General features: G+C 42.6%; 1 protein-coding gene across 5 annotated transcripts in view; it reads right to left on the bottom strand.

Annotated features, from left to right (window-relative positions):
* Positions 1-17,968, bottom strand: part of TRIM9 (tripartite motif containing 9) — a 112,125-nt gene that overhangs the window by 20,656 nt on the left and 73,501 nt on the right. For 2 of the 5 annotated variants that reach the window (XM_073800474.1, XM_019924296.2), the window contains exons 4-7: positions 13,071-13,181; positions 11,798-11,951; positions 3,562-3,719; positions 2,232-2,370 (exon numbers count right to left, since the gene is read on the bottom strand). In XM_073800474.1, the coding sequence (XP_073656575.1) occupies positions 2,232-2,370; positions 3,562-3,719; positions 11,798-11,951; positions 13,071-13,181 (562 nt within the window). Of the gene's footprint in view, positions 1-2,189; positions 2,371-3,561; positions 3,720-11,797; positions 11,952-13,070; positions 13,182-17,968 lie in introns of all 5 variants that reach the window. The other 3 variants (XM_073800475.1, XM_073800473.1, XM_073800476.1) reach the window with 2 other exon arrangements.

Here is a 17,968-nt window from a genome sequence, read left to right as displayed (position 1 = left end):
AAAAAAATCTCCAAAGCAAATCTTTCCAGGAATGGTAAGAAATAAGATTAATAAAGTATAAGTTCAGTTAACTTATTAAAACTCTTGTTAATGGCATTTTTCTCATTGCTTTCTAAAAAACAAAAAAAAGAGGTATAATTCTTTAGTTCTACAGGCTTTCTCAATTGTTACAGATCGATCAAATCTGTTTTTTCCTAATAAGCTATTCGTTATATTTTTTCTTGCTTTCTAAATCTTGTCTCACTGTTGGAATGAATTAGAATGAGGGAGAAACAAATAGAACAAACCAAAGTTATGGAGAAAGTATGTGTGTGAACTTTATTTCATCATGAGAAAATCACTTCTGTGCAGTAACAGAGAATACTGATATCTACACGATGATAGGGTTTTCTTTGTATTTAGATACATACCTTATATTTGTACACAATATATAAAATTCATGGAGGAAATTAATTTCTACAGTACAGTTTCTTTGTTGGAAGAGGACTTGTTCCGTTAGTTTCTTTTAGAAAATGACCCCCAGTTCTGTGACTGTGGTACCAAGGATCGCAGTTCCAATCCTGTAATTTATTAGACACCATAATCTTATGAACATTAATCGAAACTTAGAAACTACATCCTCCTGCAGGATGAAAAGAGAGACATAAGTGCTCAGGCTGCTATGCTAATAACTGATTTTAGCAGAATAGTATGATTTCCATGATGCATTATGAATAGAAATAGTTTTCCCATAGGTCTGGTGACACAGATTAACAACGCTGCTGCAGATTGTCACCCTGCTCTGATAGCATGCACTTCACTCTTCAATCAAACCGCTTTGTACACACATGGGAAACAAGGCCATCCCCATCAAGGGCCTTCTGTATTGCACCTAGGAACACTTCTGGAGGGCTTTAGCATCTAGCATGGTGCTTTGGGAAAAGAGGCAATTGCTCTCAGCTGACAGGTCTCTTCCCAGAGAGAAGTTGCTAAAATGATCATCCCAGGGGAGGCTCGGCCGCCACATCCCTATAACCCAAAGCGGGATAGGTATGTGGGCATTTCCCCTTCACCAGATCCTTCTCTTTGAGTAGTATCATTCAGACTTACAAGTGCTCCCCAAGTGTGGTTTTCACAACTAGGGGCCTTTCAACCTTGCTGTGGGATTTGAAGTTGTGCTTATTTTTAACCATGTGAACCATTTTAGGGGTGACTGGCACATGCTGAGGTTTGTGGGAAGCGGAGCACAGTTCTTTTTGCTCACATTTTGAATGTGAGCAAAATCAACATAATCGGTTCTGCAGAGGGAAGTTACGGAGAATGCCATGGGATGGGGGTGGCTTCTATGATTAAAGTGACACCCAGAAGGTCTGAAAATGCTTTGGCACCGACCACAAATACCTCGTCATAAGTTTCATTTCATGTGTTGCAATTGCTTTTAGAGTGAAAATGTTAACAGCCTCAGAGGTTATACCTGGCCATCAAATGCAAGCCCCTCTCCTGACATGGATGGCTTGCCTTTGATGGCCAAAATATTTACAGTATAGCCAAGAAGCGAAAGTTGTCTGGAGATGGACCTTGTGCGGAGGCCCCGGGCAGCCTAACCAAGCCTAGAGGGACTGGCAAAGGTGAAAATGGCGAGGTAACGCAGAGGCGCTGGCCTCTTCCTGGCTGGTGCCCACGGGGAGCCTCGGTCCCAGCGTGTGAAACGGAACTTGCTGGTTAAGCCAGGAGCGGCCGACAGGCCCTCTCGGAAAGGCTCCTGCGCCCCACACCCCTTGGAAACACGTTCAGTCAGATAAATCCGCAGCTGGAAAGGACCTCAGCCCCGCCCTCAGACACAAGCCAGCGCTACAAAGCAATTGAGAATCGTCTGGGCAAAACTGGCCAGTGGTGTGTATCGTGGAGAATGGGAGCCTGCCCTAGAGCCTACATACATCTGTCTCACACACCGCGGCACATTGAGGCCTTCACTTTTCAGCTTCTTCCGCTGCAGCTTATTTAGAGCGTTATCAAAGGAAGCCGCCGGCCAAGGCCATTGGAACTGCCGCTGTGGACTCTTTGGTTTGATCACGTCCACATACCATGGGCTCGCTAAAGGCAGGAGAGAAACAGCGGCTCTGTGCCAGAATGCAGGGCAAGTCATGGAAACACTTGCGAATGTGGGCAGTGGTGGGGTTACCTCCGGGCTTGCCAGCCATTCTAGATGCCTCGCAGTTCTCGCTCTGAGGGATACTGCTGAAGGGCCTTACCCTCGGACGTCTGGAGGACCAGGGTCTTGCTGTACTGGCTGACTCCTGTTTTGTTGAAGGCCTTGATGCGAGCATTGTATGTGCTGTTGAAGTGAAGACCATCCACGGTGCACATGGTCTCCTTTCCAACATACACTTCCTGAGGGGCAGAAAAGAACAGGCCACCATTTAACTCCAACCCTTGCCCGGGGCTGGTCAGGAGGCAATGTTGCAGGGTGGACAGGAGCAGGTGCTTTGGGGTCTGCCTGATCTGAGCTCATCCTGTGAGCTACTGGGCACTGAACTGACCTCTTTTAGCCTCAGTTTCCTTCTCTGTAAAATGGGGACAAAAATACCTACCTTATGAGGCTGGTGTGAGGATTATATGAGGTCATACGTGCAAACTGACTAGCGTAGTGCCTTGTGTTTAGCATGGGTCTGGCAGCTTACGGAATGCTAGTTATTAGCAGATAGGGCTTAAAAGATGAAAACTGGGTACTTACAGTTAGCATTATGCTTATTATTATTATTGGCATTTATTCAGTATATTATACCTACTGAGCTCTTTATTCATCAGTATGATTTGTAAAAAACAGGTTTGAAAACATGCAGTGGTCTCTATGCTATGTTTATAACCCACTGATAACTTCAGAAACTGTCACAAAGCATAGGAGTTTTGAAGTTTAGGAAGGGAAATCATGAGTATTCAGATTTTCACCACAGTACAGAAGGAAGAGGGAGGAAACGGGGAAGGGAGGAAGAATGACATTTCAAAAGCTTAAAATAAATCCTAGCATAATGCATCCTTAGCATAGGTTAGGCAGATGCCTCTCTCTTTAGCTGTACACGTTGCAACATTATGCTGATGTAATGAGTAAAAATAATTTGCATCAAAAGCACAGCCTTAAAATGACAACTTGTCAGTGGGATACTCAGTAGACCGGGGTCTGAGATCGCAGTATGCTAAGAATTTTATATGAATTATCTAAGTGGCTCTTAACAACAGTGCACGAGGTACATATTATTGTCATCCCCTTTTTACAAATGAGGACCTGAAGGCTCAGAGAGCTGGGAAATGGGCACAGTCCCAGAGCCAAGTAGGGGAGTTGGGACTTGAATGCAGGCAATCTGACACCAGAGCTGGCAGTACTGCACGTATCAATATTTTCTCTTCAGAAGAGTGGAGCAGTTTCTATTCAGGGACTCCTTTGTCCTTCTTTGATGGGACAGGGAGAAAGCAGGCCTCAGATGAAGAGCAGGCAGGCCCTGCCGGGATGGGTCGGAGACTCCCTAGTGGGTCCTCCGAGGTCGTCACCGGTTTTGGCTGACAAGCCGTAGGTTCTCCACTTACCCGGAACTGACCACCATTGCCGTCATCCAGCTCCAGAATGTATCCTTCGGCGGGCACCGTGGACAGGGGCGGCTGTTTCCAGGACAGCGTAGCGCTGTTGTTGTGGGTGCAGCACTCCTCCAGCTGTAGGATGGGAGTCGCTGGGACTGGAGAGGAAGCTAAACAGAAATTAGTGTAACACTGGCTTCTGTCGAGCTGCCAACATTTTCAGTATCTAGGAATGAGAAGCACGCCCTTCCTTAGGCCAAGTGGCTGGGCTAAGCAGCTAGCCTGGGGTGTATGGAGGTGGGGGGCGCCTGAACAGGATCCCTCCTAGAGTCTCCAGGAGTGGCCGTGGTTTCTGGTCTACTGCGCTGCCTTTTCCCAGCTCATGGTGGTACTTCCTACCTTACCTGGCGGGGAGACAATGGCTCTGTTCTCACCCCCTTGAGCACCGAAGACATCACCCCTAAGAGAAGTGTTTCACGTAGGAAATGGATGTCCCGTCCAGCCCACTGAAGCCTGTTTCACCCCCATAACATGGCTGATGAATTTATCATAGAGTTTATTCTGAGCCTTAAACCACATTTAATAAAATGGGAACTGCCTATGCTGAGAAATAGCTCTGAAACCACTATATTTCTAAGGTTCCATCATTTTTTATTAGTGATTCCACTCAAGGTTTTGTGCACATAAGAAGCTATAGCTCTGGATTTTTGAAAATTTGGTACCAAGTGACACAAACAGTGATTTCTCAGTTTTGAAACTTCTGAGGAATTTGACACCATTCTTTCAAAGCAGCTATACCTTGAAAATGGCACTAGCTCAAGTCTGTTCTTTCTGTAGGTGTAGAGCAGTCAACTGTGAACCTAGAGAGGAGTATGGGAACAGATGGGGCCTGGCAGGGAAGGTCAGAGTGTCCTTGTGACCTTGTGAGAATCTGTCACAGTGTTACTAGTCACAATACCACCCCCCCATTTTGTGCTGAGTCTTGTATTACTTAAAACTGCAGATTAGTTGAGCCTTCAGACATACAGACATAGAAATGTCAGCGAATGAATAATTCTAGCTCCTAACATATGAACTCAATTTATGTATCTGGGAGCAGTGTTTTTACTAACTGCTTAAAATTATTTTTCAGCACCAGAACATGAATTTATTTTTGTAGCACTTTAACACAGGAGAGAATGGTGTGGACCACGTCCAGGGACATTCAGGTGAACAAATGTTAACTGTGGAACACCTGGTATGCTGTACCAAAACTGGACTTGGAGTGTCATGCACTGAATTAAATCTCCTTGCCAGTCACCCTGACTAAGATGGTTAATTTAACAGCAGTTTAGAAAACAGGTTCTATGGTGGATTACCTAACAAAAGCAGTGACTATAAGTGACTATAAGTGATATGAAGGTGAAGCAGGTCTATTATCTTATAATTAAGAAGGCTGGTACATGACAAGAAAACCATGCCTGAGTTACCAGAGCAAACATAATTAAATCAAAATTACCACCAGGTAATTGGAGGTCATCAGTTTAGGAAGGGAAATAACGTTTCAAGTTTCAATTGCACAGGGTTCAGGTGGGATCTTATCAGGGAACAATGGCTCTGCAGCCTCAGAGGAAATCTGGAATCGGAGGAAAGGAAATAAATGCACTGCCTTGTTCAATACATAGACTACAGGACTGGCTGGGAAGAGGAGACAGAAGACAGAACTGCTTCGAATGATTCTAATACCATCAACATGTAACAGGTATCATCTAGGAGTTGTAATTGGAGGTTAACTTAAGGTCGTTATTCCAGTTAGGAACTTACTTTGTCATTTAAATTTTTTTCCGTGTAAACAGAATACATCTTAACATATCAACAGTGGAGTAAAATCTGACAAGTTTAAGCAAACCATTCTTCAAAGGGCTTCTAGAGACATGGAACGATTCTCCCTGGGGACATTTGCTCTTAGCTGTGCCTAATGGTTACAGCCTTCCATAAAACAACAATTTCTTGGACTCTATTTCATTATGTGCCCTATCAGTCTTCATTTTCCCTTTGTTCATGTTTCAGGCAAGTTTACATTTCATCAATTTTAAAATCAAAGAATAAGATCACAAGATGTTTTCAATTTGAATCATACAAATACTTGCAATGTCTCTGATAAGAAACCTCAAATTTCCCATATAGACATAGGTATAATTAAAAGATTAATTGAAATACATGGTGTCATATATAATTAAAGCACGTGAACTTCATTCATAAGTCCTCAGTGGATACACTTTAAAAGGCCAAGAAGAGAGAAAAAAGTCTAACCAGTCACTAATCTTCAGATCTTAACAGTGTCCCAAATTTAAACAAACAAGCAAAGAAAGAAAGCAAAGTGAGAGACAGAGAGAGAGAGAGAAAGGAAGAGAGAGAAGGAAGGAACCCAGAAACATTTGCATGTATCTAAATCTATTTCTCAATGTGCTGAGAATTATTTTTTCTTTTTCCTTATTTACCCCAAAGTGATGTTGCATATAAAAGGAAATGGGACATAATTACAGCCTCATTAGCAAAGACTAAGGGTGGCATTTCAGAACAACGGATTTTATACTGGGTGTTATATTATTATTACCCTTTTTCACTTTATTAGGTATAAAATAAATGACCTACAAGAATATAAAGTATTTTCAAATTGATTTATCTCTTGTGTTTTGGAAATGGACAGCATTACAGTTCCTGGGCTGAACTCTGAGAGAGAAGGGTTTATTTTATTGAAATTCCTATAGTTGGAGCTACAATAACTATCTTAACTCCTTCATGATCATTCCTGGACATCTTTATTTTTCCTAAAGAACTAGTTTCCCCTGACCTGATCAGAATTCTAGTACTCAGCATCCTTTTAGCCTGTAAAATCAAGCTTCAGGCTAAAAATTCTCTTTGACACAGGAGGGTAGGTGTTCTTATTGACTTCCCTGGGGTCTGGTGGAGCCTCATCTCAAAATTAAATTCTGCCACAGTGGCTTGTTATACCAAGGTTTTCAAATGTCTTACCTTTTTTTTTTTTTTTTTTTTTTGCAGTACGCGGGCCTCTCACTGTTGTGGCCTACTCCCGCTGCAGAGCACAGGCTCCGGACGCGCAGGCTCAGCGGCCATGGCTCTCGGGCCCAGCCGCTCCGCGGCATGTGGGATCCTCCCAGACCGGGGCACGAACCCGTGTCCCCTGCATCGGCAGGCGGACTCTCAACCACTGCACCACCAGGGAAGCCCTCAAATGTCTTACCTTTTAAAGGCCATTCTAGTTCAAATTATTTCTCACGTTTTTCACATTTGTTTACTTTTCCCTCTTCCCAGTACTTTTCAGATTGAGAGCGCTCACAACCATCCAGAATTCCTCTGTGAGGTTTCACAGGAGTGTGGTGAGGACAATGGGAGAAAAGAGATCCCGTGCTGTGGAAACACTGCTGAGGGCCAGACTGTGGGCAGAGGCTTACATGTGTTCACTCATTTAATTTTCAGCACGACCCCACAAGGTAGGTACTGTTATTATCCCTATTTTAGAGAAAGAAACCGAAACACAGAAAGAGTTCACCACTAGTCAGTGGCAGAGCTGGGTTTTGATGCCCAGCTGGTTGGTTCCAGGGGCTGGATGTTTTTATTGCCTGTCCAGTCTGGGGTTCAGTAATAGTGAATGAGACGGAAAGTGTAGGCCTAATTCCAAGAGAATGAAACATTTTTGGTTCCTATAATGTGAACAATAAAGCTTCTCAAGAATTGCTGGTATAGATTAAAGAAACATTTCACCTTAAGAGCTATGGTGGTTGGGAAAGCAATTTTACTCCGTCATGTTCTCTGAAGGTTCCTTTGTAGACTGTCTTTCCTTTTTATGGTGGTTGAATAATACAAATGGCATCTGAGGAAAGTTTAGACTTTAGAGGAAGGACAGGCTGTTTCTGGAAAGCTATCACTAGTACTTTGCTAAGGATAAATGTGAACACGGGCTTTGAGGACACAAATTCCAGGCCCTCAGACCATGAACAGCTTCCACACAAGTCCGCACGCGTGCTCATTCCCATCACTGCCAAAGCTCTGTGCATTCGTTCTCCATGATTTATAGCAGGGTCTGTTCAGATCATACTGTCCTTGCCCATGACCTTGGTGCATACTCAGGGCTTTTAACATTCAACACTAGTTAATGAAGATAAATGTGTCCTTATGTGAGTAGAGGCACTCAAGGGATTAACAGCCATTGGTCTATGTGCTAAAAACGCTTGATAGACCATTAGGTCAATGTTTCATCCTGGGCTGGAATGAACACACTGGTGTTTCATTTCAGCACTGACTCATGAACCTTGGACCACTTTGTGTACTTAGGCAATTCTGGGGTAATATTTTTCTGGGAGAGGGTAGGTGTCTGAAATCTATTCTGAGCCAAGCAGCAGAGCCCTTGATAGACTGGGAAAAAAAACATTAAAATTTCCTTCCCATGACCTGGTAAGCGTTGAAAATAGCAATTTAGAATTAAGGAAAAATGTGTTCATTACTCCATAATAAAAACAGAAAACAAAGTTTAATCAGTTGTTTTCTACAAAAGAAAAGCCTGAGAGATCAAGCACAACTCCCATAGTCTGGAAAGAGGGTAAGATGATTTTCTAATCAAAATGCAACTGGAAAACATGCCATCACAATTTAGGAATATTTGAACAAAGAGGGTACCAGCATTCTCTACTCAAATCTCAATTGCTTGAGGCTGATATGGAATCAGAAAGAGCAGATCAGTTAAATCCTTAACTAATAAGAGAATAATTTTAGGCAATGCATTTTAGCTGAGTAGCAGCTGGCCTAAGTGGAAATATTTAAAAACCAACCACAGACCTATCTTCTTTGATATTAAAAAAAGAAAGGCAGGCTTCCCTGGTGGCACAGCGGTTGAGAGTCCGCCTGCTGATGCAGGGGACGCGGGTTTGTGCCCTGGTCCGGGAAGATCCCACATGCTGCGGAGCGGCTGGGCCCGTGAGCCATGGCCGCTGAGCCTGCGCGTCCGGAGCCTGTGCTCTGCAACGGGAGAGGCCACAACAGTGAGAGGCCCGCGTACCGTTAAAAAAAAAAAAAAAAAAAGGCACCTGAGATGAAATTTCAAAACCAGAGAGATGCTCAGATTTTGAGTCAGGCATTAAACAGATATTCTAGCTGTAAGTTTGAATCATAGCTTTAAATACATATTTCTAGTAACTTTGAAAATATTTTAAAGTTTCTGCTAATCCACTTCGCACAATTAGATATCATATATTGAAACTAACGTATTGTTAGTCTCACAATGGTCAGATTAACACCATTCCAAATGCTACTTAAATTTGGCCATTTGTACATGGATATTGGGGTGTAATTTCTTGAGATATTTTTACTGACAAGCTGTGAAAGCACAGTTTATTAAACTGACTATGAATACCCTAAGAAAATAAAAAGACCAACACTACACAAGGCAAGGTTGTGTATATACTAACAGATATCAAAGGGGCCAGTAGGAGAAGTCCTAACTACCGTCAATCAAGTTCTACTGTGCCATACCTTTTGGCTTTTTCTTTCCATTGAAAGCATGACAGATAAAAATTATTCAGATTCTAAAGAGGACTGGGCTCTCACTGAATTAATTAAACTTAATGAGCACAAAGCAAAGCTTATAAATGAACTCTGCAGAGGGATACTTAACAGAAGTAAATTAAATTAACATGAAGTGTTGAAAAGGAAAATGGAATAATCCACTCTCATACCAAATGACCTGCTATATTAAATTCATAAATAACTGTTCTGGATAATTTTGTGTTCCAGGTGAATTTTTGCTGCGAGAGCTCTCTGCGTTTTGGCCTTTAGTGTGTGTGACATTCTCTCCTGTGTGTACAGTTGTGTCCACACTTAACTCCTGTGTGCAGCCCTAAATGGCCAAGTGAGAATGCTTTAGGAATGTGGTCTGTGATGCACGACACGTGAACCTGCAGTTCCCACATCAGATGAAGGGCCAGTTCACTCCAGTACAATAGTTACCATCGTGCCAGCTGGCCTGGAGTCCACCATGGCAGATGGACATGACTCAGGACGGATGGGGGAGGAGAGGGCTCTCCAGCTGATTAAACCATCTGAAAGCCCTGAGGCGTCTATCCTCTACCAGCCCCTCCTCCTGCCCCATCACCAAGGCTAATTGGATTGGCTCTTTTTTTTTTTTTCTCTTCCACCAAAAGCCCTTACATTGCCCTTTTGGGACACATTTTCTCCTCTGAGCTACTTATGACATAACCTTTCAATGATTCTACCTCCTTGAAGGAACTGGGCAAAGAGAGAGGCTGATCAAGGGGGCTTTACCTCAGGCTCTCTATACTACTTGGATGGTGACACATCACAAGCTACTGTGTAGGTTAAAGAAAAAAAATTTTAAAGCTTGAAAGCACTGCTGCAACAAAAAGTTAAATTTCTTAAGTTTAAGAGAAGACTTCAGTTACTCCTTGAAGAAGCCACTTAGTAAGGCATTAACTTTACAGCACAAACCAGAAGTTGTAGGTGTGGGTTCTGGAAACATGCTCCCCGCGTTTGAATCCCGGCCCTGCCACTCGCTAGCTGGGTGAGCTCAGGCAAGTAACCCAGTCTTCCTGTGCCTCAGTTTTCTCAGCTGCCTACTAGGATTGTGCGAATAAAATGAGTTAATCCATGGAAAGCAATTAGGAGTGTGTCTGGTTTGGTAGGCAGTCAGTAAATGCTAACTATTTTTGTTACTACAATGAGGCATTTTTATTTATCATCTATACACTACTTACTTCGAAAATTAAGGCATTATCCCAAAGCAATACAGATGAAACAAAAAGATGAGAAAACTGAAAATAAAAGAGGGTCAAAATCCATTAAAAAAATGAGGGAAGTACATGTACCAGGGACAGGGATGAGTGTAACTGCATGATGTAGTCTGCAGCCCTAACACTCGCTGGGTTATATGGCTCTCTCTGTCTAATAAAAGGACGCATGCAGGTTTTTCTTAAGAAACAAAAATGTTAAAGCACTGAATTCTAAGTTATTTATTACACGGATGCTTAAATTGGGAGAAGCAAAGAGCAAATCAATTTCTTCAGTTTTAAAAAAAGATCCGAAAATGACAAAGTTAGAGGGATAGAGGATAGATAGTGGTTGCCAGGGATTGGGGATGGGGGAGGGGAGGCGTGTGGGTGTAACTAAAAGAGGCAGCAGGAGGGAAATCTTTGTGGTGATGGAAGAGTTCTGTATCTCGATTGCAGAGGCGGTTATACATGTGACCTGATGGCACAGAACTACACACACACACTGTACCAATGTCAATTTCCTGGTTTTGATATTATGTGATAGTTAAACGCTAGATATAACCACTGATGGAAACTGGCTGAAGGGTACAGGGGACCTCTCCTTAATATTGCTGCAACTTCCTGTGAATGTATAATTATTTCACAATAAGAAGTTTTAAAAAAATCAGAAATATTTTTCAAATGGGCTATTACTTACACTGCCATAAAAATATCATTGCTGTTTGGTTTGAGTTTTTAGCTTTTTTTCAAAGAGTTATTTTCCTTAAGATAATTTTAAGTACTTGTACTTCCCCTCAGCCACCCCAAATCTCAAACAGATCTTGCCATATCCCCTAATTGCATGGACCAAAATGTTTAAAAAGTTAAAATTTATTTCATATTTTCATTTTCCTTCTGTGTCCAGGGTCTCATTTTCCTGACCACTATAGGCAGGCTGAGTGATCCTCTCAAATTCCCGCTAATCTACACTCAATTGTATGCCACTATCTCTACTCCTGTGGAAGCAGTCTCAATTCTAACTCCCTTGATTTATATCAATATATCTGGGTTACTATCTGTAACAAGATTTTATGTACAGCTCTCTCTCTTTCTTCCTCTTTTTATGTCAGCTATTCTCTAATGCTGAGCACGTGAAATCTCTAAGATTCTCAAAGACGCAAGCATTGAGTTGATCTGGATTTATCTGACTTTCTGAGAGGCAGGTCACCCAGCTAAAAGGGTACATTTCTATTACATGATAAGAGAGGAGCCACTCCAGATTTTTGTAACATTAACCAGAGGGAGGTGTGTGTGTGTGTGTGTGTGTGTGTGTGTGTGTGGACTTTCCCACCTCTCAGCTGATTTATAAACCTGGAGGCTACCTTTTGTTTGCTGCAATCTGGCAAGCCGCCTTTATCCTGCTTCCAGCACCAGGATCCACTTGGGGTACTGCTATGACTGGGCAGGGGGGTGGCACAGGCACTCACTTTTCATCTGCACAAAGTCGAGCTGGTGGATAGACTGCAGCAGAGGGCTGTTGTCCAGACTCAAGTCGAAGTCCGTGGTCATCCTGGGAGTGAGCGTGCCTTTCCCCCACTGATCCTCAGTCAGGTGCACTCTCCTTATGAGGGCGTCAGAAATCTATCACAACAAAGACCACAGCCTAAGAAATACATCCCCACAATGGACACAGAGCTCTTCGGCTCTCCCAGAGCAGCCCACCGAGTGCCTTGGGACTCACACCCTTCCTGTCTCTGTGCAGGCAGCAAGGAGCCTTTTATGACGAGGGTGACCCGTGATTTATCATGAGAATCTGAACACTTTTGGGAGTCAGAGGGAGGCACTCTATATAATTAGCTGCTGTTAACTGCTCTAATATATGATCTGGATACATGATCATGCTGTTTATGACTTATCAACTAAAAGCCAACAACATTAAATAATGATATGTTAGCAATTAGTTAAATCTACTAGAACCAATGGCCCTAAGTTTCTGATATGAGCTGTGGGTATCCTGTCAAGACTTAGAAATTAGTTTTATTAAATAGTTCAGAGAGGTTGCATATGCTAACCTGTAATATAGAATTTCCTACACTTTAAGCACATCATCTTCATGTATGACTTTATTCTTTGGTAGAGAACTATTTTGTTTCTTATATTTAGGTCCCCTCTGTTGTTCTTGGCCAGTTTGGTAGAATGTCAGTTGGAAGGAATCTACACGTTCCTTAATAAAAGGTCCCTTAATCACTGGGATCAAAAGTTAAGTAAAATTTAGTTGACATCATAACATGTCACTAAAACAACTCTGAAGAAATCATGAGACATCCAAGGAATGAAAAAACTTCAACTTATTTGCGAAATCACTGACTTACTGGCCAGAAGGTGTCAAAAAAGGTAGAAACCTTGTATAATTACATCTCTAGCTGACAAAACTGTCCAGGATATTAGTAAAGGGACCCAATTCTTAAGCAAGGCAATAACTCTGTTTTGGAGTAACTTAGAGGGAATTATGTTTTCATGATCAAACAAAAACAAATTTAAAAGCCCATGCACTTCTCAATCTTGTAGCACGTGGTGGCAGAGACTTCTGAGAAGCCAGTGAAGTTCTGCAGGCACCCATGTCCGCACGGCCACACAAAGGTGGGTTCTGATGTGCAGGGGCCCATGCCCAGCCAGGGCCGTTGGGAGTCTGGCCTTGGCGTCGTAGACTCAGTTTCGTGGGGCATTGAGAATCTGAAGCAGAAGCTAGTTGACACTTACCTGCAAAAAGCCACTAGGATCATTTTCCTTAATCACCTCCAGGCAGTACTCCATGAGACCCGTGGTCTGGCGCAACTTCACTGTGCAGTGAGAGATCTGATCTCGAACCACCTAGGATTGATGAGACAACAGAATGGTCCCAAATGGCAGAGGGTAGAAAAGAAAGCAAACTGGGACTTTGGAAAGCTTCTTTCAACCAGAATCCAAGAGCATCATGGAATGGAACTAAATTTATGAGAGTATTTGTGGCGTGGCAATGTCTGCTGTGGACAATGGCTCTGGAAGACTGATTAGATAATGGCTCTTATGGGGAGGGGCTTATAACAACCGGACCCATCAGAAAGGCACGCAGATGTTGGACCTCTGGGAAGCGGGTTACCTTGGTGCCTCAAGGGACATCTTCCACAGGTCCCCCTCACTCCCCTCTTCCGGGAGCTGCTCTAAGTGGGAGGTCGTGGAGAGCCTGTCAAGGAGCTGAGTAACCTGAGGTGCAGCTGCAGCTTCTGCTCTGGGACAGAAGCCCTCTACCCGTTCCTCCTAAAGAGCAGACATCATCTGAACACAGATCCTCTCTTGTTCCAATTCTCTTTCCCCTGGGTGGGTGGTAGAGTAGGGCTAGAGGTGGAACTTGCTGAAAGACAATGAGCTAATGACAGCAAGTGTGCCAGAGAAAGGTGGATACAGAATCAAGTTATAATCCACTTAGCAACACTCACTGCTTCACTTTGGAAAGCAGTTTCAAAGGCAATTTGCCGAGAGATGAGTCTACCTTAACCTAGAGAGGCATCTCTCTGAACATGCAGTTTTTCTCTCCAGGAAGTTGTCTTTGCCCAGTGTCAAGGGCATGGCAGTCCTTGAAAAGTTTCCTTCTTTAGAAACGTTCATCTTCTGTGTCCTCTGCTCAGTGACCCAAATCCTGAAGCAGTTTTTGAAGCATAGAGCTGAACAAGGGTTTTCTAGGAACCTCAATTACTCATCCTCTATATTTATACTACTTGGCAAAAGCCTCAAAAATAACCACCGTTCTGGATTTTATGGGTAATAACTAAAAGCGGTTTTAATAACAATGATTTTAAAACTTTTCCTTGTTCCTTCTTTTCAGTTTTCATTATAAATTTATTTTCCATGAAAGATTATGACACCCTCTTTCAAAAACAATAGGAAAATAGGTAAAAAAAAAAAAAAAAAAAAAAAGCAAATCACCTCACCACTCCAATGCAAATTGTTAAAGCATTTTGATATTTCCTTTCAGTTTTCTTTCCGAGCTAGATTTAGTTATAGCTGCAATTATAGTATGTGACAGTTTTATCTCCTCCCACTTAACACCATATCATAGGCATTTCCCGTGTTGCCGTCATCAATAAATGTTACTGGTTACATAAATATCTGATTGCATGGCTTATCATAATTTAACCTATTTTTTGACACAAAGTTCTTCCTAATTTTTTGACAGTTCATCCATTCATTATTGTTGATCTTCCTTTCTGATTTTTTTATTTTCATAAAATATACATAAAACTTACTATTTTAACTTTTTTTTTTTTTTTTTTTTTTTTTCGGTATGCGAGCCTTTCACTGTTGTGGCCTCTCCTGTTGCGGAGCACAGGCTCCGGACGCGCAGGCTCAGTGGCCATGGCTCATGGGCCCAGCCGCTCCGCGGCATGCGGGATCTTCCCGGACCAGGGAAAGAACCCGTGTCCCCTGCATCGGCAGGCGGACTCTCAACCACTGCGCCACCAGGGAAGGCCTTGAGCATCTTTTCATGTGCTTATTGTGTATCTTCTTTGGCGAAAGGTCTATTCAAGTCCTTTGCCCATTTTTAAATTGGATTGTTTGGTTTTCTTGCTATCTTTTGATGCACAAAGTTTATAAATTTTCATGAAGTCCGATTTTTCTACTTTTTCTTTTGTTGCCTGTGCCTTTGGTGTCATATCCAAGAAATCATTGCCAAATCCAGTGTCATGAAGCATTTGCCCTATGTTTTCATCTATGAGTTTTATAGTTTCAATTCTTACATTTCAATCTTTGATCTACCTTGGGTTAATTTTTATACCTGCGCAACTTCATTCTTTTGCATGAGGATAGCCAGTTTCCCCAGCATCATTTGTTACAAAATCTCCTTTTTCCCATTGAATGGTCTTGGAACCCTTGTCAAAAATCATTTGACCATATGTGTGAGAGTTTATTTCTGGGCTCTATTCAATAGTGGTCTTTTGTCTGTCTTTATGCCAGTATTATACTTCATAGCTTTGCAGTACATTTTGTAATTAGGAAGTGTGAGAACTCCAATTTTGCCCTTCTTTTGCAAGATTGTTTTGACTATTTGGAGTCTCCTAATATTTTGACAGCGGATTTGTTATTGCTTTTAAACTTTTAATATAATTAAAATAAAAAATAAAATGTAGGCTTTAAAATCTCTTTATCGGAATTGGTGAAAGAAACCAACTTCGATGTGGGGATTGTTTTGTGATTTTGACTGGCGGGGGTGGAGAGATCAAATTTTAAATTCACTGTTTGATTTATTTTCTTCTGACATCTAGTATGTTTCTGTCAAACTACCACCACCGTCTGTTGGTCTGGGCTCAAGGAATGCAAATTACTATATTTTATTATTTTACTTTAAAATCGGAAAGTAAAGAAAGGTTAAGTTTCTGCTTCTTAGGGGAAAAAAAACACCCACAGGTTAAACCCTTAAAAATGCAACACAGGTGACCTACAGCTAATACGCTACTCCTCTCTGCTATATGAGGCTTGACTAAATTGTTCCCAGAAAATGTTTTTACATTTCAGCTGCCTGTGCATCAATGCTGCTAGGTAGCAGAAACCTCAGCAGTCACCATTCACTATCCAAATGGCATCTGCTCTAGACCATGCAGAACTGACTGGTACTGAAAGTCCAAACAACAAGCACAGACTGGATCTGAGCGCTGTAACCCAAAGTAAGTCTGCTTTTGAGGCAAAAAAGACGGAATTGTGTTTACTTTCCAGAACATTCAGCTCAATGATAATTTTACGACCTCAATGTGCTGAAATAAATACATTACTCAGGGCTCATAAAATTCTATGTCTGCCTCTATAAGTTTCCTTCTCAAGCAAGGTTTCTTGGTGCAACGGGAGCTGTGGGAGGGTTGGGGGCTCTGACTACTCTTAAGAAGCTTCACTGTTGCACTGCCAAGAGTCTGTGAGTTTCAAGGCTGTTTGCCATTGGCTCCTGTAGTCCATGGTTCAAGCTTCTTGGAAGGACTCAACATCCCTAAATTCTTGGCTCTCAACTCCCACTGTTGCCACAATGGATGCTGGTCCATTTTTAAAGCATTTTAATGAACCGTTTCGCAATGATCACAGTAGCCTGTGATAAAAATCACTGTTAAAAATTAAACAGTGGGGTTCCCAGAAGCAGCATTTTTGGGTGTTTCATAAGTAACATTTTTTTTATAAGATTGAAAAAATTTTATTTATTTATATATTTATTTATTTATTTTTGGCTGCGTTGGGTCTTCGTTGATGAGCACGGGCTTTCTCTAGGTGTGGCGAGTGGGGGCTACTCTTCGTTGCAGTGCGTGGGCTTCTCCTTGCAGTGGCTTCTCTTGTGGAGCACAGGCTCTAGGTGCACGGGCTTCAGTAGTTGTGGCACGTGGGCTCAGTAGCTGTGGCTCACGGGCTCTAGAGCGCAGGCTCAGTAGTTGTGGCGCACGAGCTTAGCTGCTCTGCGGCATGTGGGATCTTCCCAGACCAGGGCTCGAACCCATGTCTCCTGCGTTGAGAGGCGGATTTTTAACCACTGCGTCACCATGGAAGTCCCTCATAATTAACTTTTAGTTTCTCAATTAATTAATCTAGCAAGATTTCCCATCTTATGGAAATCAGCCAGATAATTAAATCTTTTAAGAGTATAAATATTTTTTTCTCTGAGTGTCTTTTTTTTTTTTTTTTTTTTGTGGTACGCGGGACTCTCACTGTTGTGGCCTCTCCCATTGCGGAGCACAGGCTCTGGACGCGCAGGCTCAGCGGCCATGACTCACGGGCTCAGCTGCTCCGCGGCATGTGGAATCTTCCCAGACCGGGGCACGAACCCGCGTCCCTTGCATCGGCAGGCGGACTCTCAACCACTGTGCCACCAGGGAAGCCCCCCCTTTTTTTTTATAAAGATCTTTTTGACGTGGACCATTTTTAAAAGTCTTTATTGAATTTGTTACAATATTGCTTCTGTTTTATGTTTTGGGTTTTTTGGCCACAAGGCATTTGGGATCTTAGCTCCCGGATCAGGGATCAAACCCCTACCCCCTGCACTGGAAGGCGAAGTCTTAAACACGGGACCGCCAGGGAAGTCCCTCTCTGAGTGTCTTTATCAGCTTTCTTACTTGCTACCTTCTTTACTCTGTGTTATTTCTACCACATTATTATTATTTATTTCTACATTATATTTTTTTATGAAAAACAATTCTTAGGAAGCCAGGCCATATCACTTTTTCTTTGAGTTCCACATTTCTGCGCAGTGGCTCTGATGCTCTGGAGAAACCCTTGGCACCATGTTTGCAGCTGGCTGGATTTAAGTAGTTTCTTTTATTTATTTATTTTTTATTTAAAATTTTTTTTGACTGCGTTGGGTCTCCGTTGCTGCATGCAGGCTATCTCTAGTTGCGGCGAGCGGGGGCTACGCTTTGTTGCAGTGCGGGGGCTTCTCCTTGTGGTGGTTTCTCTTGCTGCGGAGCACAGGCTCTAGGCCCGTGGGCTTCAGTAGTTGTGGCATGTGGGCTCAGTAGTTGTGGCTCACAGGTTCTAGAGCACAGGCTCAGCAGTTGGGGCACACGGGCTTAGTTGCTCCGTGGCATGTGGGATCTTCCCAGACCAGGGATTGAACCTGTGTCCCCTGCATTGGCAGCCGGATTCTTAATGAC

Source organism: Tursiops truncatus, chromosome 2, assembly GCF_011762595.2.
Source record: "Tursiops truncatus isolate mTurTru1 chromosome 2, mTurTru1.mat.Y, whole genome shotgun sequence".
NCBI classification, from domain to species: Eukaryota; Metazoa; Chordata; class Mammalia; order Artiodactyla; family Delphinidae; genus Tursiops; species Tursiops truncatus.
This window is presented reverse-complemented; position numbering and strand designations above follow the sequence as displayed.